This window comes from Oryctolagus cuniculus, chromosome 4 (assembly GCF_051225735.1).
Source record: "Oryctolagus cuniculus isolate XC-2025 breed Fujian yellow rabbit chromosome 4, ASM5122573v1, whole genome shotgun sequence".
NCBI lineage: Eukaryota > Metazoa > Chordata > Mammalia > Lagomorpha > Leporidae > Oryctolagus > Oryctolagus cuniculus.
In genome coordinates, this window is record NC_142870.1 from 877227 (window position 1) to 904679 (window position 27453).

Sequence of the window (27453 nt, forward strand, 5' to 3'; positions counted from 1 at the left end):
AAGTGCTTGATCCATGTTGAGCTCATTTCTGTATATGGGGATAGGTGTCTACTTTTATTTTTATGCATATAGATATCTTGTTTTCCCAGAGCCATTTATTGAAGACACCACCCTTTCCCAATGTGTAATCTGGGAGCCTTTTTTGAAAATTAGTGTGCTGTAAATATGTGAGTTTATCTCTGAGCTCTCTATTCTGTTCCACTGTCTAGGTATTTCTTTTTACCACGCTGCTTTGGTTTCTATAACTTTGTAATATATTTTGAAGTCAGATACTGTGATGTCTTCTGCTTTGTTCTTTTTGCTCAGGAGTGCTTTGGCTTTTGGTCTTTTGTGGTTCCATATAAATTTTAGGACTGCTTTTTTTCATTTCTGTGAAGAATGTCATTGGTAGGGATTGCATTCGATCTGTAGATCATTTGGGTGGTATGGGCATTATAACAATATTGACTCTTGTAATCCATGAATATAGGATGCCTTTCCATTTGTGTGTGTGTGTGTGTGCACGCACATGTTTCCTCTTTAATTTCTTTCATGGTTGCTCCATAGCTTTCTGTAGAGTTTTTTACCTCCTTGGTTAAATTTATTCTTAGTATTCAATTTTTATGGCTATTATAAATGGGATTTTCTTGATTCTTTTTTTAGCTAGCTCTAAACACTATTGGTGTTTAGAAATGTGGCTGATTCTTCTTTCCTGCAACTTTAGTAAATTTGTGTACCAGTTGTAATAGTTTTTTGGTGGAGTTTTTAGGTTTTCAAGCTGTTTCCAGAAAGGGATAGTTTAACTTCCTCCTTTCCAATTTGGGTGGCCTTTATTTCTCTCTCTTGCCGAATTTCTCTGGTCAAGATTCCAATACTATTTTGAATAAGAGTAGTAAAAGTAGACACTGTTGTCTTGTTTCTCATTTTAGAGGAAATTATTTCAGCTTTTCCCCAGTGTGATGTAGGCTGTAGGCGTGTTCTATATGGTCTTAACTGAGGTATGTTTCTTCTTTTTTTTTTGAAACTATTACTTCTTTTACTTTTTAAAGATTTTATTTATTTGCTTGAAAGGCAGTTAGAAAGCAAGAGAATTTTCCATCCACTGGCTCACTCCCCAAATGGCTGCAATGGCCAGGGCTGGGACAAGCTGAAGCCAAGAGCCAGGAACTCCATCCTGGACTCCCATGTGGGTGGCACAGCCCAAGCGCTTGGACCATGCTGCACTACCCTCCCAGGCACGTTAGCAGGGAACTGGTCTGGAAGTGCAGCAGCCAGGACTCGATGCCGGCGTGGGCGGCAGCTTAGCCCACTGCCCCACAACACCAGCCCTGCATGTAGGGCTTTTCTTCTTGCTTAGTTTAGTACAAGTTTCATGATTTTCATTTTTTCAAAAAAACAAATTCTGTTTCATTCATCTTTTTTTATTGTTTTAGTCTCAACTTTGTTCACAGGCCCAGGTTACTTCTGTAGGAAGGGCCTGGTGCTCCAAGGGACTGAGCCTGGGTGCTGGTCATTTTCTACTTTCTGGACGGGTGGGGGTGACATATGTGTTTGCTTTACAATTGTTGTGTGGTGCTTTTAAAGTCTATGCAGTGTTGCATATGGGTGCCATTTCATAGTAAAAATGTTGTTATTCAATGTAGAGCAAAATAATTTACAAATTTTGTGGATGGAGGCAGACACGGTGGGGAGGAAACCCTGGGGCAGGCCAGAGCAGACCCAGCAGCACTGGTCAGCACGTACAGGTCTGCATATAATAAGGCGTCCCGCTCCTGGTCACCCTTCCTAGGGAGCAGCAACAAGGACATTGGAGATGCAGCAGCCAGGCTGTCGGGCTGATGCCTGGGGAATAGCAAGGCCCCTGCCCAGAGGGGATGGCTGCTGACAAGGCCCAGGGAGAGAACAGGTTCATGCATGAAATAGCAACAGGTGTGCTTTGTAAAAGTCCACTGAGGACAAGGGGGTGACTCGCTGCATGGAGAAGGGAGGGACAGGTGCAGACCCTTGAATAGGCCTCAGCTTTCCTAGGGGACTTGGGGAAGGCACGGTCTGGCCCGGGACAACCATTTCCAGCCACACTTGCAAGGGGCAACAGGGGCAGAGCAGCCTTGGGGATGAGGACGGAGGAACCTTATAAGACTTACAAATTCAGGCATTCCTACTTTTAATGTGAATGCTTGCTGGGCACAAAGTCAGCACTCTGAAAACACAGAGCCAAGTGTTCACTCCACCTTTCCTGGACAGACAGGATCTCAGGGTCATGGCGGGGGGCTCAAAGTACTATCACTTGCAACCCCCAAGGAATAACAGAACTGCAGAGGTGGTCACACCTAGCTCATGTGGGAAAGGCTGGGGGACGTAGGTGCCCACGGTGTCAAAGCCCCCATGTGATGCACAGGCACTATAGCCCCCTACGGATGCCCCCATGGAGTGTGCATCACATAGGAAGCATCTTGCAAAAAAAAAATCTAGACCCCAAAATGTGTTTATCCACCTTCTAGCCAGCAGGAACCGCGGGGGACCAAGGAACAAGGTTAAGACGCCAGGGAACGGCCAGTCAAGTCCAGATGTGCATCCAGGACGGACAGCCTGGCTCTCCCACAGGTCAGCTTCACAAACACTGGGGTGGGACAGCCCATGACTGTCAGTGGGGGGGTAGGAGGGACCCACACTGTTGACAGAATTCCTCAAATCTAGACGCTTCTGCTGGCACACTTGTCTTTTGCCAAACAGACTGTTCTGGTTAATTACTGTGTGGCCATGCACTTAATGGAGGTTTCCAACTGTCCCAAACTAGGAGAAATCTGGACTCTGTGGGTAAAGGGCAACTGGTATTCTCTGGATGACCAAGTGTAGCCAGATCCTCTAGGAAACCTTAGGATATCAAATTCAGCTACTTATAGCTTACATAATGTAGGCAAAGAACACAAGCTCGAAGGAGATTTGGTTTTACTTTTTGCCACGGTAATCAGTCTGACAAAACCTTGTTACTCCTCTTGGCATGAACTTTTTATTCCTGTCAAAATAATTTTTTCCTATCTTTGTTTTATATTTTTGGAACATTATGTATTTGAAAATTAAAAATGGAAATTGTCATAATTTACGGAAATAGATTTCCCCATGCGGTTGAAGCCACTGTTAACCTACACCTCAGGAAAATGTGAGATTCTTCAAGGCAAGCAGTGGTACTGTCCGTGGCCCCGACCAGACGCCACGCCCACAGCCTGTGGCGGCGCAGCCCGGTGTTCCCAGGCCTCCCCCTCCCGCGGCAAGCAGACGGTCTCGCCTGTCCCTTGGTCTGAGTCAGGGTGCACTCACCCGAAGTCGGAGCGGGGCAGGGGCAGGGCAGGGCAAGGACTGAGTTTCCGGAGCTCCCGCCCATGCCGACCCACACGGCCCCCTCACCCCGCCCACACTTGCAGAGTGTGCTGCTCCGGTTCTGGGCAGCGCAGGAAGCATAAACTGACTAGCGGCAGGTCTGGGCGCTGCCCGACCGTGAGTCCTGTGCTTCCCCAGCCGCTGTGGTCTTGGCAGCAGAAACATCTAGACACACACAACACACACCCACTAGCACACCGCTAGTGCGCCCCGTCGCTGGAGTCCATCGTGTCACCGCAGAGCCACCACTCCTCCAGCCCCGCCCTCCTCTGTCCTCCCACAGGCCTCCAGGGCTACAGGACAGCTGAGCTGACTCAGCAGTGTTCGGTGAGCTGGTCTCGTCCTGAGGGGGGCTGGCTCATCCACACACCCAGATAAATCAGAGACTCCCGCGACTCCTCCAACAGGGCTGAAAGCGGCCTGATTCTGAGGACATGTTCAAGTCCCAGGCAACTGCTGGGCACGCGCCACTCCAACCCCGCAGGGAGCGACGGCCGTCGGCAGAGGTGGCTGCTGCCACAGGCTGGAAGCAGAGCTCAGCCTACCAAACAGCACCTTACATGAACTATTTACCGCTGAAGTCCCGCCTCCCGAGATCTCCCTAGCCACTCGGTCCTCGAGCCTTTCCGTCCGCGGCAAGGGCTCCTATCTGGCAATGACTTCTCTCACAGACACGCCCACCGTGCCCTGCTACCAGTGATACCCTAGAAACCACCGCTTGGAGCACTGGAGAGCTCCTGACGGAGGCCACACAAGGCCTGGGGTCCTGAGGAGGCGACGCAAGTGCGGCGCTCCCCTCGCACAGGGAACCCACACCCCAGGTGGCAGGGGTGGAGAACTGCCCAGGGACCCACAGGCCCGCTCTCAGGACCTCTGCCACCCGCTCACCTTCACAGCAAGACGCAGGGCACTGCAGGGCTGGGCAGAACTTCCACCTGACCCAGCCTGCCCCCCACCCGACCTGCTGCCCCCACCTGCTACTCTTCTTCCACACCAGCGCTCAGCCAAGTCCTCAGTGCCTCAGGTCTGTCCTTGCCTGCCTCTTCCCTAACCTTTCGGTCCCCGTGTTGGGTCTTGCCTACTTCCAGGTCATACTCACCTGCTGACGCCCTTGGCTGTCCCCACTGACTTAGGTGCTCTTGGTGTCTTGTCCTTTCCCTGCCATGTGTCCGCGTCTGGTGGGAATGTGGGATGTGTGGTGTGCCCAGGTGCACCCACCATGGCTGGGGAGACTCCTAGGGGTTACTCCTGGCTGGGGCCAGGCAGCTGAGGCAGAGTCCTCTGGCCATGCTCACCGTGCCATGCCTGCTTGCAGATGGGTCCCAAACTCATCCTGCTGGGACTGCTGGCTCTGGCGAGTTAACACCAGGGGGCGCCCTGCCCTGGCCGAGGGTCTGTCCACATCTCCCAGGCCCCACCCTCCCTCGAGGGTTCTGTAAACCCCAAGATGTGGGGTGAGCGGTGGGGCCCCTGGCCCGGTGGTGCAAGGCAGAGGTGCAGGCACTGCCCCACTCCGTATTCCTGGTGCCTGGCCAGCAGGGGCCCCCTCCACACTGACAGAGCAGCCACACTCGGCACAGGCGAGAGGCGACAGAGGCCAGTGTGACAGATCGCAAACGGGTACTCTGGTGCCTGGGCAAGAACTGGAGTTTTGTAGAACTGAGAACAGGTGCTTATGCAAGTGAGGGAAGTGGGGGGTGACACCTTACTTCACGTGTGTGACAAAGAACCCAAGCTTCTGCCAACAGCAGGCTGGCAGGCCCGGCGGGGCCTCCTGGGCAGGAATGGTGTGTGGGGGTCTGGGCGCATGGGGCAGAGATGAGCCAGAGCTGGTGGGGGAGGTGCAGGACATTTATTGAACTCTGACCCCTGCAGAGGGGCTTCCTGGAAGACACCCAGGACCCAGGAGTGCCTCCCCGGCTTGTGGTGGCCAGGGCTCCAGCACCCCCGGCCACCCACCTGCTCCTTAGGCCAGGCCCCTCCTTTCCAGGGCCCTCGCTGCCGCAACCCTGATTCTGGCGCGGGTGGAGGTGGAAACGTGGGCCAGCGCCAGGCGTGGAGGGGACCTGACCCACTGAGCAGGAGGGGACCTGCAGGGCAGACAGGCTCACATGGAGGAGGCCAGCTGTGCCAGCAGAGGCGAGGGCAGGGTTGAGGGAGAGCTGCCGAAGCTCAAGCAAATTCAGTCACAGGACAGCGAGGAACAAGGTTTCTAAGCTTCCAGGGGTGTAAAACGACGCGCACCGCATGCCGGCTGGGCAGACTGCGTCATGAGTGTGTCACGGGCAGCCGGGGACAGAGGCTGGAGCTCACAGAGACTGCAGTGGCCTGTGTGTGGCTATCTATGGCGTAGATAACTTTGTGAGTCAAGAACCGCGCTCTATTTATATCTGCAAGGAAGGGCGGACGGGCTGTACAAGTGCGCGAGCCGCGGAGGCTCTGGCTTGCGCAGGGACACGGGGCAGAGGATGCTGAGCCGGTTAGAGCGCGCCCATCCCGGTGACCTCAGACGTCAGCCTGGAACAGACAGAGGCAAAAGGGGAGACGCGTCACAGCCCTCTCACTGGCAGCCCAGCGTCCACTTCTGGGAGAGAAGCAGTTCCGGTCTCTGTTCAAGGGCCCTGAGCCAGAGAGCACAGGGCGGTGGGGTGGGTGCCAATGAGGAAGGGGCCTGGGAACCTGGCAAGCTTGTCACCATGCGATACACCCGAGGGACTTGGGACCCTCCAGGTTCTGGAACGTCAGCTCAGCCTGTGGGGACGCACCAGCCCGCCAGACTCACTCCCCTGATCTGAGAAGCACCCTGCGCTTGTCAGGGACGTGACCGTGACATGGGTTAAGGCCTTGTGGGCCCTCTGCTCAGTTCACTGGGGTCTCCCTGATCCCCGTCCCCAGATTCATTGCAGATCTGCAAACAGCAAGTCCTCCCTTGGCCCCCTGAGGCAGGACAGCCACAGAAGTAGAAAGAGGGACAAGCTGGCACCGGATCTCGGAGGGAGCCCTGCGGGGTGCTGGGTGGGAGGAGAGGCGGGAAAGGGCAGAGCTGGGGTGGGGCTGGCTGTCCTCCCCACACAACCTCTCCCCCAGTTAACGTGGCTGCCAGGAGCTCAGGCATGGCCTCATGGGGAGAACAGGGACAGGGGCCACATGGCCCACGAGGGCTGCAGCCCCGCTAGGGGTTGCGACGTGAGGACATCCTTGGAGGAGCACAGGGAGTCTGTGTGGCTTCCCTCTGCCCCTGGGTGCGTGTCGCAGGCCCAGCTGACAGGGAGCTCAGTGCCGTCACACTGCCCGCTCAGCTCTGCCTAGGACGGAGGAATGCAGAGGGTCTGTGGGGCTGTGCACTGTCGTAGCTCCTTCACCTGCTGCGGGTGAGGAATATGAGGGTGGAGCACCAGGTCTTCCTGACCCTCCCCTGTGGACAAGAATCAGACTGCTGGGTTCTGTGCCTGCAAGAGCCACACTCCAGGAACTCATGCTGGGCCTGCAGGTGACAACGCCGGGGTATGGTCTGACTTCCTGTCCGCCCTGGGGCCCTTGGGGAGAATGGGGTGGCCCTCTGTGTGGACATGGTCTCTACCACATCCTGACGCCAGTGTCCAGCCAGAAAGGAGAGGGCACTGGGTGCAAGGCCGAGCATGGCCCAGGGTCCCACCTGCTATAATTCTGTCCAAGCCAAGGACAGCAAGCCCCCTCGGGTCCCTGAGGCTGGGACGGTGCCCCTCACCTGGCGTTGATGAGATATTGGGCAAGGCTGATGTTGGCTGGGGTCCCCGTGATGGTGATCTGACGCTCTGATGACCCTTCAGTGGCGTTGGCAATTTTGATCTGAGCTCCAGACATCTGGCGAATTTCATTGATTTTTGTCCCTTGGCGTCCAATTATGCAGCCTATTAGCTGGAAAAAAGGATGACGGCAATTTCCTAGAGAGGAGCCCACCACAGCCCCTGCCAAACGCGGAGAGCCCCTGGGCAGCCTCGGTCTCCACCCTGCCTGGAGGGCAGGGTATCTGCGGGAGCGACGTGTGCCTCTGCTCGGCACCCTCCCATAAGGAGTCACCAGACTGGGACAGGGCCACTTCACACTGTCTTCCTCTGTGGGGCGCCTTCCTGGCTGCATCCCCCGGGAGAGGACTCCATCGCAACGCCTACTGAAGCGTGTCTGAAGCCAGAGCAGAGCAGAGATGAGCTTGGCTGGAATCTGGAGGACATGTCAGGTCTGCTTTGCTTCCCACCTGTGGCCTCTGGTCAAGATGGCCACCAAGGCCAAGGGCCCTCTCTGAAGCAGCTGAGCGGTGTGATAGGACCACCTGGGTTCAGGGGAAGCCTGGAGGCCAAGGCCGTCTCTGTGGCAGCAGCTGCAGGGGCATGGCTGGTATCCCCTGGTTTTCATGTCTGACAGGATAGTCCCTGGTGCACAGAGAGGGAACCGTCTCAGTCTGCTTCCAACTCTACCTGCTATGCAGTGCTGGCCAAGGTCCTTGGGACCATGGCGGAATGGAGGGTCAGCAGCATGCCTCTGCTCTTAAGGCAGTGAGATGCCAGGCGCAGGGGTGGGCTGGGCAATGAGCCCAGGCGAGCAGGGAAACCCACTTCCAAAGGCAAACAACTTTGAGCCCGCATAGTGAGCAACATGAGTGCCGCAGGAAGCAGCCCTTGTCCCGTGGAGGCCTGCAGGGTCTCTACTCCCCCTGAGGCCACCTCTGCTAGCTACCTAGGTGAGCACCAGCTGTCTCACCACACCACCATCTGCAAACACACGGAGGACGCCCTGCTGGAGAACTCGGCTGCTCAGCTTCCCCTGGGTGCACCTCGGGCCCCTCCCACACTTTCCTAGGCCCCAACACAGCTCAGCTCTAGAGGCCTGGCCCACCCTTCCCTGTGTGTGCCTCCAGGTCTTGGGTTCCGAGTGTGGCAGGGAGGTGGCTTCCAACCCTGCACAGGGCCACATTCACCTGTCTGGCTGTCCCCTTCCCTCTTGCACAGACATGCTGAGGGCTCACCTCCCACCCGGCTGGGCAAGAAGACCCAGCATGCGTTCCTGGAGATGCCTGCTGTCAGGCCCCAGCGTCCACTGCCTCACGGAAGCCTGTAGCCTGCTCACCCTTTCAGAGGTCCTGGGAGGACCTGACCCCTCCCCACGGTCACCCAGAAAGGACCTGACCTCTCCCAAAGGTCACCCAGGCTAGGACCTGACCTCTCCATGGTCACCCAGAAAGGACCTGACCACCATGGTCACCCAGGAAGGACCTGACCTCCCCACAGACCCAGGAAGGACCTGACCTCCCATGGTCACCCAGGCTAGGACTTGACCCCTCCCCAAGGTCATCCAGGCTAGGACCTACCCCTCCCCATGGTCACCCAGGAAGGACCTGACCTCTCCCCATGGTCACCCAGGCTAGGACCTGACCTCCCATGGTCACCCAGGCTAGGACCTGACCCCTCCCCACAGTCACCCAGGCTAGGACCTGATCCCTCCCCAAGGTCATCCAGGCTAGGACCTGACTCCTCCCCATGGTCACCCAGGAAGGACCTGACCACCCATGGTCACCCAGGCTAGGACCTGACCCCTCCCCACGGTCACCCAGGCTAGGACCTGACCCCTCCCCATGGTCACCCAGGCTAGGACCTGACCCCTCCCCACGGTCACCCAGGCTAGGACTTGACCCCTCCCCAAGGTCATCCAGGCTAGGACCTACCCCTCCCCATGGTCCCAGGCTAGGACCTGACCCCTCCCCACGGTCACCCAGAAAGGACCTGACCCTTCCCCACGGTCACCCAGGAAGGACCTGACCTCTCCCCATGGTCACCCAGGCTAGGACCTGACTCCTCCCCATGGTCACCCAGGAAGGACCTGACCACCCATGGTCACCCAGGCTAGGACCTGACTCCTCCCCATGGTCACACAGGTTAGGACCTGACCTCTCCCCATGGTCACCCAGGCTAGGACCTGACCCCTCCCCATGGTCACCCACGCTAGGACCTGACCCCTCAAAAGGTCACCCAGGCTAGGACCTACCCCTCCCCATAGTCACCCAGGCTAGGACCTGACCCCTCCCCACGGTCACCCAGGCTAGGACCTGACCCCTCCCCATGGTCACCCAGGCTAGGACCTGACCCCTCCCCACGGTCACCCAGGAAGGACCTGACCCCTCCCCACGGTCACCCATGCTAGGACCTGACCCCTCTCCATGGTCACCCAGGCTAGGACCTGACTCCTCCCCATGGTCACCCAGGAAGGACCTGACCCCTCCCCACAGTCACCCACGCTAGGACCTGACCTCCCCACGGTCACCCAGGCTAGGACCTGACCCCTCCCCACGGTCACCCAGGCTAGGACCTGACCCCTCCCCATGGTCACCCAGGCTAGGGCCTGACCCCTCCCCATGGTCACCCAGGAAGGACCTGACCCCTCCCCACAGTCACCCAGGCTAGGACCTGACCCCTCCCCATGGTCACCCCGGCTCTTGTGTTTTTGCTCTAGCATGGCCCCCTCTCACGCCCAGCGCTCCTCCCACAGCTAGGCGTGGCTCAGTCCTGGGGTTCACACCTCAGGGTCCCCGCTGCTCCGTGCCTCTGCCCTAAGCATTCCCAGGGCCTGTGGGGTCACGTGTTGCTCCGGACACAGCAGGTGAGCACTGCCCGGCCGTCAGAGAGGGATGTGAGCAGTGGTGGGTACCGCCCCGCCTCAGCTTGGCCTGACAGCTCAGTGTGGGTGACGAGGCTTCTGGAGCTGGGCCGTGCTACCTGGTCCTACCTGGACCTGCTGACCTCAGCCCAAGATTGCTCTCCTCTTACCCTGACTGCTCCTGTCACAAATTTAAAGAAAAATAATGGAAACATTCTGAAATATCATGGCCCCTCTTAACTAAATGTCAGAGCCAACTCCCAAAGCGATGACGGCGACACCTGCTATCCAACTCTGTCCCTCAAGGGTCATGTGATTCTGCTGTCCTTCCCAGCAGAAGGCTCTGGATGGTTCTGCAGCTGCACGGGGAGGGCGTGCCCGAGCTTGGCAGGCGGACGCTCGGTGTCCAGGACGGAACACGGGGCAAACTGCCCTCAGAGGCCATGTGGCCCGGAGCCGGCTCTGAAGCAGGACCTCCAGTGGTGACTCTGGCAGCGTGCAGCAACGACGTGGAGCCCACACCACCCTCGGTCTCTCAGGCTGGGATAATCCAAAGGTTTGGGTAACTGTCCTTCCTCCTGACCAGACCCCTACCTCGCCCAGGGAGCACTGAGTGTGTGGAGGGGCGCTGGTAAGGTCACAGGTATACCTGAGGCACGAACAGGCGCAGGGGTGCCAGAGATAGGGATCCAGCCAGACCTGCGACAGCCAAACAATTCCAAGTCTATGGAACCAGCTCACAGAGAGTCCCAAACCACCAGAGGGCCAGGGCCCTGGGCAGGACTGTGGCTCCCTCCAGGGGTTCCTAGGCCATCCTGCTTTTCAGGGTCTGACCCTGATTCAGGGCAGGGCCTCTGAGACTGCATGGTTCTCAACCCAATGCCGGCATCTGACTTCTGATTAAACCCTGAAGTCCCCACCAACGCCTTCCTTATTTATCAAAGCAACACAAAGGAAGGAGGGAAGAGATTGAACAGTGGGGTTGGGGTCACGAGGGCCTCACTGAGCTCAGGGTGGCCCTGCCCATGCCTAGGGACGGGGTACATGCAGGGGCATACTCACATCATTGGGAATGGTGAGCTCGTGAGTGCTGGCCGGGGGGCTGGCATCCAGACCTGGGCACACCAAGGGGACATGGTTAGGCAGCAGGAAGGCTGTCATGGTCACACCCCAGCACCGGGCCCATATTCCCCTGGGCTGGGCTAGGTAGGGCTGAAGGGCTGACCTGAGGGTAGAGGTCAGCAAAGCCCACAGGCACAGTCCCGTGGGTTCTCGGACCCAGACTGCAACTTGACCTCTCGAGCCCCAAGTTCTCTTAAAAGAAGGAGAAGAATGCCAAGCAGGGTGAAATTTCACTGCATTGTTTGGTCGCATGATGATTTCACTCCTGTCATGGTCCTAGAATCTCTCTCGACACTTTGAGAAGGTGCTGTGGCCAACCCCAGCTAGGGGACAGGCAGCCCAGTGTCTCAGGCCTCTGTGGCACCCGGGGCACAGGCCATGCTGGTCACCCTGACCCGGAGTGCCCAATCTCCTTGCTCTCGGAGGACCCCGCGGGCTCAGAGCTCCACTCTCTCCATCCCCACCCAGACCGGAGCATGCCGGCTCCTCTGTGTTCTCAGCCAGCCCAGCTGGAGGCCTCAGCCCAGGGCACAGAGTGGCTGCCTTGCACTCCGTTTCTGACCTAACTCAGGCCCATGTGCAGTTCTTCCAGTCTGAGGCAAGGAGCCCTGCCAGGCACGGGGAGACTGCATTTCTCTGCAGAGACCTGTCTTAGGCTGCAGAACGGAGACAGGTCTCACTTATCACCAAGTTTTCACCTCTACAGACCTCAGCAGGTCAAGCATAAGGCCTGCTTGTGCTCTGAATGGTGAGAGCAGAGCGCACAGCTGCGAGCCGGCCGGCGAGCCGCAGAGCAGGGCAGGGTGAGAGCCCACCTTCCGGGTGCTGCTCCAGCCGGCCGGCGAGCCGCAGAGCAGGGCAGGGTGAGAGCCCACTTCCCGGGTGCTGCTGGAGCTGGCCGGCAAGCCGCAGAGCAGGGCAGGGCGGGAGTCCACCTCCCGGGTGCTGCTCCAGCTGGCTGGCGAGCCGCAGAGCAAGGCAGGGCGAGAGCCCACCTCCCGGGTACTGCTCCATGCTAGCACTCCCATGTCCTCCACAAGAGGCAGCTCGAGCCTCTGAGGCCAGAGCTGAGTCCTACTCTCCCCTCCCCAGGCCAGATCCTGGAGCCCCTGGGCTCTGCACCGCTTCCAACCATCTCAGGTCTTCAGAATAGCCCAGAACCCTTAGCCCTTCTGCCACCCTACACGCCTCCTTTCCCTTGGTCCATTCAATCTCCACACATCCCAGAGCCCCCCACCTCCACCCCAGCACACCTCTGATGCCTCCACAGCTCCAGCGAGTCTCACTCCCTCCTGGTGCCCCTCACTGTCCCCAGCTCCAAGGTCCAGCCTCTACCCTTCTCCTCCCTGGCCCAGGTGGGCGAGGTGTCCTGTTCACATGTGCTCACAATCTCTCTCCTCTCCCCCTCCCAGCAGCCAGCCAGTCTCTCTGATGGAAAGGTGGGTGGCCAATGTGGCAGGGGTTCAGCTGCAGGTGCCGAATGAGCCAATCTTTCCCATATGCTGTTATTTTTCTTTTGCATATCTACACCTACAGTTTCCGTTCTTTATCTTCTTTTGATAACAATATTTTCAACACAACAAGTATGTGGTTATTGACTATCTATACACATTCCATAAGTGGTGGCATTTAAAATGTCATTTAAGAGATTCCCTCAGTCCTGGCTGAGCCCTGGATAGGAATGGCTGAGTGACGGTGAGGCGAGAGCCAAGTGCGGCATCTGTTGGACTCAGTAGGTTTTGGCTGAGTGGAAGAGGACCAATGCTTTCAGGGGGAAACTAAAATTAAGCCAACAACTTAAAGGCTTCTATTAAAACGTGTTCATTCATCTCAAGACAACGTGGCTCTGTGGTGCGTACTTTTCCTAGGAAGATGGCGCCATTCCCGCACTAGGAGACTCACAGAGCTGCCCGACAGGAAGCTTACCCGTGCTTTGGGGTAGCTCTGACAGCAGCACTCAGAACGGCCAGGCCAGCACCTCTCCTCACTGTCTACCCGCCTTCCCTGCCGCTGCATGTGTGTGTGCTGTTCTCAGAGGCCTTGGCTGGGGAGGGCTGTCACATGGCAGTGTCATCCGGCTCTGTAACCCGGCCCTCTGCACTTGTGGCCCATGTAGGGTGAAGAGGGCATGGTGTGTCCCCCACAGGTCCGGGGACCCACTCAGTCCCAGTCCCAAGCCACAGCTTCTCCATGGTTCCACTCCAAGATAAACAACTGTGTCGCTCCATTCCCTCAGTCCCAGAATCTACGCATCTATGTACCGCCCTGCGACATCCTAGGGACAACCACTAATGCTGACAGGAAGGGTGCAGACGAGTCAGCACAGATGCCTCCTGTTCCTAAGTGTTGGCTCACATCTCCTAGGAAACACGTTTCCAAAAAGCACACACCGTGGCCACTCCCTTGCTCCATGCTCCTATGTGCTGCATTGCCACCAGCACCCATGACAGCACACACGGGGCCTCCCCACATGGGCGCACTTGGGTGCGGCCACCTGGGAGGATGAGGCGGCTGTGCTGTGCGCCAGCTCAGACCCACCACGCAGCTCACGCTGGCAGCTCCACCCATCGCCGTGCTCCTCGGCAGCCGCAGGAGGCTGCCGGCTGCACGCAGACCTGACGCCAGGCCACAGACCCCTGGGATGCAGGCTGAGCGAGGCGCCCCTCCTCCCACCAGGTGGGCCTCCCTGGCCTGCTCTCCTCCATCAGTGCCGTTCTGCTTTACCTGACGACTGGCCCATCAGATTTTGAGCTTCTTCGGAGGAGTGTAAAGGCAGCTTTTCTCCTGGAGAGCAAAGAAGAGACAGGTTTAATGTTTGCCCTCAAGGAGATAAGCCAGGTCCCTTCAACTAGGGAAGCTCAAAATATGACTGGGCACGCAAGGCCGAAGTGTGTGGCCTGCGGGTTCTCACCAGCCAACAGCCCGGGGCGCAGCTCTTACTCTGTGGGAGGCACGCTAGGCCGCTCTGACCGCCTGGGCTGGGGCCTGCTGGTGTCCCCGTGTTCCCGGTGGGGCTGGATGGTGTCCTGAGGTGTGCAGAGCTCCCAAGCAGTGCAGCCTTGCCTGCCCGTCTGAGCTCCGGCTCACCGAGAGGACTCCAGGGCTCGCCGGGTGGGTGTGCTCGGCAGGAAGGGCCCAGGATGGCCTGTGAGTAGCTCAGAGCCCCGCAGAGCAGGTGTGTACCCTTGGAGGGGTGGACATCTCTTCACAAGCAAGGCCACGGCAAGGCCTGCGAGGGAAGAACCAGCCCACACGGGAGACACGGGCCAACCTCCCCCGCCCTGCCTCAGAGCGTGCAGACCTGCTGGCGCTGGCTCTGTGGCATCTGGCACTCACGACAGGAGCTGCACCTGTGCTACTCACTGCACTGAGTCACGACAGTTCAGAAAGAGTCCCCAGGCGAGAAGAGAGGAGGTCAGCAAAGGGCAGCTGGGTACGTACCGGGGAAAGCGGGGTTGGTCTGTCCGAGGGGAGGAAAGGGGGTTTGCTGCATGGCCAGCTGGTGGAGCTTGGTCAACTGCTGGGGGCAGGAGGGACACGAGAGCTAAGAAGGTTATTGTCATCGAGTACAAGTCACACCAAATTAAAATGGCAGTAACAGAACTGTGCACAGATAGAGGGGGCCATGCGGACACATGGCGGACGCCACAGAGCTCAAGGACTTGGCCTGGGGGAAGCAATGGGGCCCAGGCTGCAGACACCATTCCCTCTCCTCGGCTCCCTAGCGGCGCCAGCCAGAACCTGCCATGCCTCCCGCCTCATCAGGTGCACGTGGAGGGCAGGCTGGCCAAGGCTGTGGGCCATGGGGCTCTGAGGAGAAGAGTCTGAGAGCCACAGAGCAAGGCCAGCTGTGCTTCTGAGAGACGAACTCATGCTAGCACCTGTGCAGCGTCCAGAACAAGTCTTGAAAGCCTGGGCCTGCTCCTAGCTTGTGCCAGGCCTGCTCACTTAACTCCCGCAAGGCCTTACTTTAGATGAGGCAGCTGGGGGCTGGGGGCTGAGGCCACATGGCTGCCTTTGAGCCCCCCCGCAACTCGTGTCACATGGGGTCACGGAACCTTAGTGCTGGAGGCCCCTGGGGCGTGTGTGACACACTCAGGCTCACGGGGTGCAGGGCTCCTCTGCAAGCCCCTCACACCTGTGGCCACTGCGATCCGGACAGCCACCCCTTCCTCCATCCCCCAGCACACGCCTCTTCAAGGGGAGGCTCTGAACTGCATTCTCACTGCTTACATAAAAACTGAACACAGAAGAGAAAGTAAGCATGGCAAAGCCAGGCTGCATTTTGGAAGCATAAGGGGCAAGCTGCGTGCTGGAATCCTCCCATCCTTTGGGGCTACTTGGCCAGGGACATTGGGCCTCCTCAGGCCTGGCCCTCTCGAGGGTCGTGTGCCTCCAGAGAGAGCCCAGCACTGCAGGTTTCCCAGGACCGGGGAGGACCCTGGGCGAAGTGCACCCGCAGTACTGTCCTGGAGGCAGCAGAGGGCAGTGCATTCTGGAGAAATAGTTGTTTCCGGTCAGGCAGCTGGACCCAAACATGCCCTCCTCCCTCTGCAGCTGCAAGTGCCACCAACATGGGCTCTGAGCTGGCCCAGGAAAGAGGCTGCAGGTAGGGCACTCAGGGAGCTGAGCTGTCAACCCGAGGGGCCAGCTGTCGACCTCGCCTCCGCGTCTGCCCCCACAGGGAATCTGGACTCTGGACTTGGGAGGCTGTGTCCAGAACACAGCAGCTGCTGTCCAGGAGCCCTCCCAGCTGGGCACACGGGCTGGGGCTTACATGTTGGCCTTCCAGGTACAGGGTGCCCTCCCCTAAGAGCCCCCAGCCAGAGTCAGGATGAATGGCACTTCCCAGCACCCAGTCCTGTAGATGGTGAGGGGGCTGCTCCCCAGCCTGCCCCTCCCCAACAGCATTCAGCCAGCTGGGGTTGGGAGCAAGTCTAGGGTGCTGGTTGGCCAGTGTGGCCCCTTCCTGCTTCCACAGGACAGGGTCCCAGCAGGAGGAGGTAGGGCCTGTGGCCTCCCAGCTGTATCTCCAAGACAGAACGTCTGCTGGGCGAGTGGCTGACAGATACAGCCTGTCTCTCCCCCCTAACGCTCACCATTGCAGAGGTCTCTGCTGCCCTTCCTCCTCCGGAAAAGTCGGGGTGCTTCCCTAAACACAGCCCTTCCCACCTCCCAGGCCTCTCCCCATTCTTGGCTACTTCCTGACCCTGCTCAGGGAGCTCTGGCTACACCTAAGGCTGGGTGAAGTCTACAGGAGCTCAGGTTAGAGGCAGAGTGACCTGGGGTCAGATTTAGCTCTACAAGTCCCCTGAAGAGGTGGTGTTTGACAAGGCTGCCTGGCATGTCAGAGCGCCAGCCGTCCTTCCTGGTAGACAGTGCCCAGTTCCTGCAGTGGCCAGCTTCTGCGTCTGTTCTGGGTACTTGAGTGGATGATACCGGAGTCTCCTGATGTCACTGTCGGCACATCAGCAGGTCACAGGGACAGCAGTGTGCCTTTGGGCCACATACCAAGGCCCCATGACTGAAGAGCAGTAGAGGGAACAGAGCCCTGGGCACCCCAGTGAAGGCTCCCCTCCTGGATGTGAGGTGCATTACAGAAACACAGCAGGCTGCCACGCCCACAAGTCACGTGGGAAAGCCATGGATTCCCACTACAGGGCACTGCACCTGCGGGGCTATGTGTGGGGCTGTGCTCTAACTCACCCACAGGTATTGGCATTGCAGTCCTAGCATGGGGGGAGGAACCTCCAACAAAAGTCATGGCGATGAGCAAAGACCCAGCAGACTGGGCCTAGGGCAGTCAGACTGAGAGGGGCTGCCTACTAACCCTCTGACCCCAGCCGAGTTTCCACACTGCTCTGGTCCCTGACCAGAACCTTCCACCAGGGCCAGACCAGCAGTGAACCTCAGAGGTGTGGGCGTGGTGGGGACAGCTGTAGGCAGTGTGTGTGTCCAGTGTGCACCTGCAGTTGGGCCAGATGCCACTAAATGCTACTATGTCCATCCGCCATGCTGGCCATGCCACCCATGAGGACACAGCCCCCTCCTGTCTGGCCCTGCGTTGGTCAGATGGCAGGAGCAGGGTGAGGTGTGCTGAGGCAAGTTAGCCCTGGGCTCCAGCAGTTTGGGAGTGGGAGCCAGCTGTGGGGGTTCCCAGTGGGCAAGCCGTGTGGACACAGGAACATCTGTGCTAGGCCCACATCAGGTCCCTAGTGGGTAGTGACACACTGTGGAGAGCACCCACTGCAGTCTCCAGGGCTTTCCCAGCCCAAATGTCTGCACCCTGGCTACCTGGATGCTGCTCTGTTCTCTCCATCACCTTCTTCTGGTTACACAGGTGAGGCCCATGTGCCAGAAGTGTGTTAGGTAAAACCACGTCACTCATAAGGTCAGCCCCACTTGGACCCCAAGACACTCGGCGGTGCAGCGCTCCCACAACCATAACCTCTCTTATTTACAGCTTCTCCCTCATCCATCCTCCTGGAGGTCTGTTGACTCCTTTTTCTGTTACTGGTCACTGTGGAATTTTAATCTGCGCATTTAAAGCTTAAATTCAACGTCCTTACTCTCTGGTGGAAAGACACAAGGAGCTGTGGAATGCCTGAGTCCCGCTCACCCTCATCCCAACCTTGTAAGTGCTATTTTTAACCACACAGTTCTGTGAACCCCACAAACAAGCCGCTCTCGAGGCCTCTTACAGTGAACCCCACAAACAAGCTGCCCTAGAGGCCTCTTACAGTGAACCCCACAAACAAGCTGCCCTCGAGGCCTCTTACAGACTTTTCATTTCCGTGCTTACCATTCCCTCTCCCCCCGTCCCAAAGGCACGTTTCCAGCCTCCTCCTGGGGTCGTTTTCTTTTCCTGAAGGGCGTCCACCAGAACTCTGACTGGGCCCTGGCAGCGCCTCCTGAGCGGGGCTCTCTCAGTGACCAGGGTGTTTTTTTTTTTTTTTTTTTGACAGGCAGAGTGGACAGTGAGAGAGAGAGACAGAGAGAAAGGTCTTCCTTTGCCGTTGGTTCACCCTCCAATGGCCGCCGCACTGTGGCCGGCGCACCGTGCTGATCCGATGGCAGGAGCCAGGTGCTTTTCCTGGTCTCCCATGGGGTGCAGGGCCCAAGCACTTGGGCCATCCTCCACTGCACTCCCTGGCCACAGCAGAGAGCTGGCCTGGAAGAGGGGCAACCGGGACAGAATCCGGTGCCCCGACCGGGACTAGAACCCGGTGTGCCGGTGCCGCAGGCGGAGGATTAGCCTAGTGAGCCGCGGCGCCGGTCAAGTGACCAGTTTTTACTACGCCACTGTCTTCTGGCTTCCACTGCTGCTGCTGCTACTTCTTGTTGCGTCATAACACCCCAGCTCTGACTGCTTCCAAGAGTTGACTTCGGTCGTTGGTGTCCTGTCGTTACTTTGATGTGTCTAAGATGAGTTTCTCCTGTTTGGGATTTGTGGGGATTCCCGGCTGTGAGAGCTGATTTCTCTATGCATTCTGGAAAATGCTCAGGGCGTGTCCCCTGCCGAGTTCCTTCTCCATCCCACCTGCCCCTCCGGGGCTGCTTCAGAGGCTTGCTCTTCCCTCTCAGCCTCTTGCCTGGCATTTCTCAGACCCTCCAGAGCAAACAAGGCCCAGGGACTCGCGCACGTGTGGAGTGGGGCTCTGAGGAGGGCAGCTGCAGGAACGGTGTGCTGCCCTCAGCGAGAGGCCTGGACTGGCTCAGCAGAAGACAGCGCTGCTCTGTTTAACCCCCAGGGGAAGGAGGGAGGGAACGGAAAGGTTGAAGTCGTTGAAGTCAAGTGCCGGTTGGGAGGAGTGGGTGCAGTAGCACTGCTCTGGCAGTAGGTGGGGCCCTGGTCACACCTCTCCAAGACCCTAAGCTCCAGGCGCTCCAAGAACAAAAGCTTCAGAGCCAGAGAGGCATGGCCTGGTAGGCAGGTGGCCATGAGATGTGGTGCTGGCCGCTCGTCCCTCGCCCACTCCCACTTCCCACTTCTCCCTCCCGCAGGGCTCTGAACAACGGCAGGGAAAGCCCAGCTGTGCTGGCTTGCTCTGCCAATGCTGGACACCATGGAGGTGCCACACTGCGCACCTGGCGAAGCGGCCTCCTGAGGCTTTCTCTTGCCATGACACGCGTCTCTACAGCTCCCCACAATGTGCCCACTGAAGAGCAGACTTCGTAGTGGACGCTGGTGCGGGCTGTCGTGTGTCACTCAGGTGGCTGGGCCACACCGTTTCCTGTCTCTTTGGAGCCTCTACTTGCTGTGCGTCAGAGGGGTGGTCTGGACAGACACTTCACAGGTGAGCAAGTGCAAAACCCTGGCAAGAGCACAGGTGGCAAGTTCCGTACTGGCCCTGGCAAGCGTCTGTTTGTGTGCTTTCCACAGACCCCTTCAAACGACGGGACGTTGAGGAGGCAGTGGTGTGATGGTTAGAAGGGCAGTAATAGGAACTGTACAGGAGGGTGCAGGTCACTACAGACGGTTCTGGACTTAGAGTGGGTCGACCCACGACTTCTTTTTACTTTACGATGGTGCCAAAAGCCATGCGCATCCAGTAGACACTTTGCATCTGGAAATTCCCCTGGGACCGCAGCACGTGGCACAGTCCTCTCTCTTATCCTGGGCCGCGGCAGGAAACGACCTGGGATCCCGCGGTGGCCTGTGCGTGTGCACGCACCCGGACGTTCAGCAGGTGAGGTGCCGGAAGTGCACTTCTGACGTCGGCTGTCTCTGACCTAACGTGGTCTGTTGGGATAGAACTCCACTGTAAGGGCAGGGCCGACTACCTGTGATCTCTTCCAGAGGAAAACCACTCCTTCCTGGTGTTAACTGGGCTGGTGTAATCGAACCACAGCAACGCTGGCTGAGACAGAACCAGGCCATCCATCTCTTTCCAGAGTCTGTGTGGGCCCCACACGCCTCTGCGTCTGCTCCACGTCCCAGGGATGTGGCCCTGCTTTGCTTCCTTGTTCTGAAGCCCCACTTGACCTGCCTCTGGCAGAACACACAGAGCTATGAGGACAGTTTCCAAGGCTGACCAGCAGTCCTCTGGAGAACTTGCTCCATCAGACCATGATAGACGCTGGCTGCAGGAACGTCTGCCGCAGTGCCCGAAGTCCTTCCTGCTGTCCCTCAGAACCTCGTGCCTCCCCAGATGCCTGAGTCATGAGCACAGAAGCTTCCAAAGAATTCAGGTAAAACACTGCAAACTGGAAGAAAACTGGCAAGGGTGCTAATGACTTACGGAAGGGTAAAGCCACGGAGCCGCTATGCTCATCCCGAGCAGTCTGTGACGCTATTTCCTGTCTCTAAGAGGTACTGGGAAAACTCCACGGGACAACAGCAAACAGCCCATCAACATAAACGTCCATCAACCAAACCAATCAAAATCCCCCTCCCCATGCGTACCTGTACCCAACCCTTTGGAATTTCAGACCAGAAACCCTAATCTCTTGACTTAAATGAAAATTTCTCCAAAGGTGTCAGTACGAGCTGCAGGCTCTGGGGTCATGGGAAACCCACAGGCGTTCACCAGATGGCACCTGGAGGTCTGAGAACCTGGAAGTCTTCAGAGCCCCTGTCCGGGGTCAGACAAGCAACCCTAGCCTGAAGAGCTAGCCTCTGCACTGCCTGACAAAGTTCAAAGAAGCAGGCTTCTGAACCTGCTTTTGTACACCCGAACATTCCTGTCTGAGTGCGACTTCCCTGAACCCAGAATTAAACAGAGGCTGGGATATCCCAGAAGTTGGACCCTCACCCCATGTGGCTTCCATCTTGATCTCCTTCACCCCATTCTATCAGAAGCCTGCCCATCCCTGGTGCAGGCACCCACAGTGTCCACAGGTGTAGCACTGCCAGCTAAGCACAGCAGTGAGGCCTGATGGGACCAGAGCCTCGCTTCTCAAGCTGACCGCAGTGTCTCGGGCAGGTGACCGAGAATGAGGCACGGATGACTTCAGTCGTGGTATAATCACCAAAGGACTCAGACTGGGAACCACCGAAAGTGGCCTCTGGATGTCACTAGGGTGGCGAAGACTGAGCTTCATCAATGTTTTTCTGTCACTGCTTCCTGTCTCACTTTATGAGGATTCTCTTAAGAGAGAAAAGCCACCAGTGTTTATTTTTCCATTCATCAGAAACTTCCTGCAGTGAAAGCAAATGGAATCTTCAGCTCGCTTCGCAAGTACTTAGTGTTAGCTCTCGACGACCCTCGCCTGCCCTGCCTTCTAGTCTTATTTGGGCAAACAGTGCCCCCTCCTCTTCTGCCCTGCTGTACAGGTGCCCCCAGGGCTTAGCAGGGCACAGCACACATTGCTTTAGGGGAACCGGCTGCTGAGCTGGGCACACTCAGAATGGCTTATTGAAGAAGACTTCTCAAGATGTACTTGAGGGCCGGCGCCACGGCTCACTAGGCTAATCCTCCGCCTGCGGTGCCGGCACACCGGGTTCTAGTCCCGGTTGGGGTGCCGGATTCTGTCCCGGTTGCCCCTCTTCCAGGCCAGCTCTCTGCTGTGGCCAGGGAGTGCAGTGGAGGATGGCCCAAGTACTTGGGCCCTGCACCCCAAGGGAGACCAGGAAAAGCACCTGGCTCCTGGCTCCTGCCATCGGATCAGCGCGGTGCGCCGGCCGCGGCAGCCATTGGAGGGTGAACCAACGGCAAAGGAAGACCTTTTTCTCTGTCTCTCTCTCTCACTGTCCACTCTGCCTGTCAAAAAATAAAAATTAAAAAAAAAAAAAAAAGATGTACTTGAGGTTCGCCCTGCTTGCCAACAGCGGCACATAGCAGCCTCCCCCTGGCTGTCTTCCCCCTGCCCTCAGACCAGCACAGATCTTACTCACCAGCATCGCTCAGGCCCTCACAGGGCTACCATTCACCTCTGGGTCCCAAAGACTTGGAACCCCCACTGCCCGGAGCCCCTCGTTACACCCAGGCCTCTGCACAAGGAAGTGCAGGGCATGACGGAAGAGCCAGCCTAGGAGCCTTCTCCCTACAGGCTGCTCGGGGTGGCTTCATCCTAAACACCATGTCACACCCTGGCTGCTGTGCCGGCAGGATATGTCTAAGCCAGCCCAGTCTTGGAGCAGCATGGGACAGGCCGCGGCCTGAGAGGCCCCGTGAGGAGCCTGAGCACTCCTATGCCCCACTTACGGAAATGACTTGACCTGACCATCACCATGGTTCCTGCAAGGCAGCTGAGTGGAAAAAGAGGCAGCTCCATGGCTGACCCTGTTTGTCAAGAAAGGCAAGTCCTGACCCGGTGTGCGCACAGGCGGCAATGGCGCCCTCGTCTCCGGCTCTGGGTGTGCAGCCAGATCTCTTTCATGATCATGGTGAGTCTGCACCACCCACCAAACACGGGAGGCTGTGACAGGTGCCATGACTTGGCGGCCATCCCTTGGATATGTGTAACTCTCCCCCAAATGACAGAGTATGTGGAACTCCCCTAAGAGCAAGCCCTACAGAACTCCTAACTCCTGGCTGTCCCAAGAGGCCTGGCTCTGGTCGCTAGAGCGCCTCACTCCCAGTGGGCTCCATCGGACCCTTCTGCTAAAACCCCCGTCCTTGAGTCCCAGGAGCATGTGGGCTAGGCAGACATTCTCACTGTTCTGCTACATGAACAAGGGCCGTGCGGCGTCTTCCGATCTGTGCAAGGAGACCGCTCGTCTGGCTTCCCTCAGCTAGTGGGGCGGGGGCCCTGCGCGCAGATGGACCCTCCGTTTCCATTCGGCACTGAAGGCTGGGTTTGGCTTCACCAGGCACTTGCATGCCCTTCCCCAGGTACTGTGAAGACAGCGTGATAACCACCTGACTTCCTCACTCATAAGGCACCATGCCCACCCTGGCATGAGAGGGCTGGCCATCTTGTACACGGCACCTGCACAGGCAGGCAATGATGGCAGCCGTCTACAGTTACTGTCTGAAGCCCCATGAGTGGGAGGGACACCCTGGACTGCAGCGGACAACAAACAATTTGACATCAGGCCAAGTCCTCAACACAAGCAGAATTAGTGCTAAGAGGTTAAAAGGTTACTGAAAGTCATATGGTTACAACACAGGTCAGGACACTGAGAAAACAGATTAATATTATTGTGTAATATTAATATTAGTAGCAATTAACAGCGGCATGCAGGTAGGTAAATGATAATAAGAGAAGGGTGAAAGGGAGACAAAATGAAAACTCACATCCGGATGGGGGATGGCGTATTGTCCCTGGATTGTGTAGGCCTAGAGAGAGAGAGACACAGTCAGCTCACAATGCAGCCGAGCCTCAGCTACACTGGTGACACCGCCCCCACGCCCCAGCAAGACACAGACCCTGTGGGAAGCGTTCTCCCTCAGTCCCCATCCTGTCCCGGGGACAGAGACTTTGGTGGAGTCACAAAGAGACCACAGAACCTGGATGGCCTTCCCCTGCACCCGGCTCCTTCCCAGTCAGCAGGAAGAGGGAAAAATCCAGCCCCAAGGTTTGTAAAAAGGGGAAACTTAAGAATGATCTGTTTAACTTCCTAGAGATAGGTCTACTAATTGCTAACCTTTTAAATTTAATCAACTACCAGAGAGAATACTTTTGAGAAATATTTATCCCAAGAAATCTAAACAAAAAGAAAAAGCTTGAAAAGTGACCAGAACCAATATTGTAAAAGGCAGACCAAATGAGAAACTATGTAAATCATCCGCGGGACTGACCCGATCTGTCATCTTTGGGCTCAAGTGTTGGCGGGCGGGGGTGGGGGCAGGGCAGGGCCCCAGGCCTTCTGCGGCCTCATTACTTCCTGCACCTTCAGCTGCGGTGACATCCACCCACGGCCTCCTCCCTCCAGCCCCTCTGATCCTGAGCACAGCAGGGCCTCACATGCCCCACAGGTCCACCACCGAGGTGCTTCCAGGTGATCCAGAAACTCGCGGCCAAACCACAAACGCACCACAGGTCAAGGGAGAGCAGAGACACTGACCAGCACAGGAACACAGCTGTGAGGGATATGGCTCCAGTACTGGGCCACAATGGGGCCCAGGAGACCTGGGCGGCTCCTGTGTGCCTGAGCGGGTACCTCGCAGGGGCTACAGCACTTCTCTAGGCCCCGAGTACCCCTCGGGTTTGGAATCTGCCAGGAGTTGTTGCTGGCAGAGAGGGTACAAGAATCTTAACAGATATAACACCACGTCCTAGAGACGAGGGCCAGCATCTGCAGACCTCATCTTCAGCTTCATGAAGTGCACTCCACCTAACGTCACGGTCCACGGCCCGGCGGGGCGCTCCAGTCAGCCCTGCCTGACCTGACCTGCCTAGTGTGACGGAGATGAAGCAGGGCTGGACCTCGGGCTGCCCCTCCCCCAGTCTGTACCATTTGTGTCTTGCACTTGGGCCCCAGGGCCTGCATCCTGGAGAGGAACCATGGCCCTGCTGCCTGTCTGGTCCGCACCCTCACCTCTGAGTTTGCGTTTTGGCTCCATTCTGGGGTTACCTATGTCACTCTGTCCCCACACAAAAGCACATGGACGCCTTGCTCTACGAAGGCTGACATTTCAGTGGCAGCCTTAGGAACACACATCCACTGCACAGCCATCTCCAGCCCCAGGACAGGGGCTGGGGCTACTGTTGCATTTTATAGGCGGAGGGGTGAGCTGAGATGGGGCTGGTGACAATGGCAAGGTTCTTCCTGGGTGGCTTCTCCTCATGTGCTGGGGCTGGGACCCCAAACACATGGCTTTACAGACTCCATGTGTATTTGGGTAAATGCCACTCCTTTCCATGAGAAAGTCCCCCACCTTACCATGTGATTCCATCATGGACTGGTTTAAACACTGAGGCCGCGGCCGCAGAGATCAGAACCTAACTAGCCATGGATTGAGGAGGTGGAGTTCTGCAGAGGACTTGCGCAGGGTGACCGTGTGACCTGTGGTCCTGAGGTCGGCGTGGTGTCATGGGCATCCCTGTGGCTGTGAGTAAAGGCCCTGGCCTATGGAACTGGAGGTGCCTTGTTGGCTCCCTGCAAGGAGGATGGTAGTGGTGCTCGCTGAAGAGAGGGAAATGTGGGGGACACTGGGAAGATCTGGTAAGATTCCTTACATTGTAAAGAAAAGCACGAGGGAGAGTTTCATTTGCCTCTTCTCTCTACTCCGATGATAGAGGGAAGTCTCTGTCTCAGCTCTCCCCTGAGCAAACACATCGCCCAAGCTGGACCCAGAGCTCTCCCAGGCCAGGCCCAGGCATTTCAGTCTGCCTGCACCCACGGCTGCAGGGCCCTGGTGGAGGGGGTGCAGGGGTGTGTGTGTGGCCAGCACTTCCTGCTCTCTTCTAGAGGCTCTGCCAGGCCTGCGCTAGCCACTGGCAGAAGCTCTTGGCCATCTTTGCCCTTCCAGCTCCTTCTCTAGCAGTGACTGAAAAACAGAAGGCCTGGCTCTGTGACCCCGGGACTCTGCACCTGCAAGGACACCTGCTGGGGCCACACTACCGTCTCTTCCACATCTCTGGCCCTGTTCCAGCACACGGTGGGAGTCTAGGAGCAGGATCTCAGGGAGTGGGCCCTGGTTCTTCAGGGCTAGCTCCTCTCCGTGAGCCTGAGCTGTTAGCGCCCCTGGAATGCCCAGCCCCCTGAAGCATCTACTCCCAGGGATGAGACCTGGGCAGCATTAGACACACACAGACCCAGGGTTCCCCCGTCTGCTTGGGAGCCTCGCCCCCTCCCTTGTGCCCAGCGTGGCCAGAAGAGCTCTGCGTCCAGTGCGTGGGCGGACACGTGCACGGGAGAAGGCGAGAAAACCTGAGTGCACTAACGGGCAGCGGCGGGTGCTGCAGTAAAAGGCTGAGGTTGGCAGTGGAGGCCGCGAGCGGGTCGGCTCTTACCTGACCACCTGCAAAAATGACAGGGGTGGAGGCGGGCTTTGGGCGGTAGGGGATGGTGGCACCTTTCGGTGGGGACTAGGAGAAGGGACAGGAGAGGGAGAGAGAGGTTAGAGCAGCTGCAAGGCACCAGGCACCTTTCCCTTGCCTGCCCGCCCCACTCCCCCACCCCCACCTTGGCCTGAGTGGCCGGGGCACCAAGACCATAGCAGTAAGGGATGCTCCAGGGTGTGGAGGGCAGCGAGCCAGCCATCGCAGCCCACCTACAGGGAGGGCAGGGACCACGTCTCACCAGTTCCCCAGCTGGGGCTCTGCATGCCCTCACAGCCCCCACCCTAGACACGTCCCCTGCTGGGGAGGTGCTGCATGGCCCAGACTCAGCCTCCTCTGAGCTGCTTCCACAGCAGCACCAAGGCCACTGCACAGGCATCGTCCCAGAGAAACTCTCGCGTGCGTCCTCCGGGGAAAGCTGAGGCCTGCGGGCCAATGCACAGTGGCATCATGCCCACTGTCCCCATGGGCTTTGCTTGTTCAGAGGCGACAGCATAGATGGCCACAGAAACTCAGCGACATCCAGTTCCTATCACAGGAAGAAGTCGTGTCCATAAAGCTTAGACTCCACATGAAGCGCCCACAGCCAGGATGAGGTCTGACATCATCTCCCTGGATCACTGTGTGTTCAGGACGCAGGGTCCTGACACCAGGCTCAGCAGTATTCCCGACACCAGCATTTTCTACCCACGCCTCTTTCTCCTCAGTGAGAGTAACCAGGCCTCCCTGGTCCCCCGGGAGCACAAGGTGAGGCAGGTGAGCTCTCCCTGCTGGCACGGGGGCGGGGGCTCCCCTGAGGTACTCTTCACTCGCTGAGCACAGGTGGGCGGCACGGGCTCGCCCAGCAGAGTGAGCAACAGCGTGGACTCAGCCCTGCTGCCCGTCTCCCGTGACAAGGCAGGGTCGTGGGGAAAGCCGGATTTGATTCTGGCTGCGGTGTCAGCATTGCTCAGGCATCCCCAGGGAGCCTCTCACAGCCAGGATCAGGACTGCTGTGCGGGCAGTGACTGAGGGGACGCAGCCGGCCCCCTTTGCCACAGCCGCTGCGCTCCCTTCACCCAGCTCCACAGGCCCCTCCTGTGGCACCCTCCACCCACACTGAGGCCAGTGCCCACCCACCAGCCCTCCATGGCTCCCAGCTACTACCAACTGGTTTCCAAGCCCAGTTCTTCCCCAACATCCCCTGAAAGAGAGGGATGCTCTGGGCACTGGGCCCACTGGCTCCCCCACGGAGTGGCGGCTACTTGCAGCCACTGGTAGCAACACCTGTGTTCTCAGGCCCCACCAGACTTGTCTGCCTCATGGGGCAGCTCTTCTTTAATTTTAAAGGCACGAAGCATATCCCATAACTAAGCCCCATGCTCCATGGTCAGCGAAGAGGGTCTGTAGAGCATCTTTTTTTTTTCTTTTTTTTTTTTTTGACAGGCAGAGTGGACAGTAAGAGAGAGAGACAGA

The 27453-nt window shown here is 57.8% G+C and overlaps 1 protein-coding gene across 31 annotated transcripts in view; it reads right to left on the reverse strand.

Annotated features, from left to right (window-relative positions):
- Positions 1-5194: 5194 nt before the first annotated feature.
- PCBP3 (poly(rC) binding protein 3) overlaps positions 5195-27453 on the reverse strand; it is a 286502-nt gene continuing 264243 nt past the window's right edge. For 22 of the 31 annotated variants that reach the window (XM_070071744.2, XM_089330446.1, XM_070071737.2 and 19 more), the window contains 7 exons: positions 25882-26025; positions 23289-23330; positions 14548-14626; positions 13831-13890; positions 11047-11099; positions 7085-7254; positions 5195-5874 (listed from right to left, as the gene is read on the reverse strand). In XM_070071744.2, coding sequence (XP_069927845.1) covers positions 5838-5874; positions 7085-7254; positions 11047-11099; positions 13831-13890; positions 14548-14626; positions 23289-23330; positions 25882-26025 — 585 coding nt within the window. In that variant the 3' untranslated portion in view covers positions 5195-5837. Of the gene's footprint in view, positions 5875-7084; positions 7255-11046; positions 11100-13830; positions 13891-14547; positions 14627-23288; positions 23331-25881; positions 26026-27453 lie in introns of those variants that run through there. The other 9 variants (XM_070071746.2, XM_070071745.2, XM_070071734.2 and 6 more) reach the window with 9 other exon arrangements.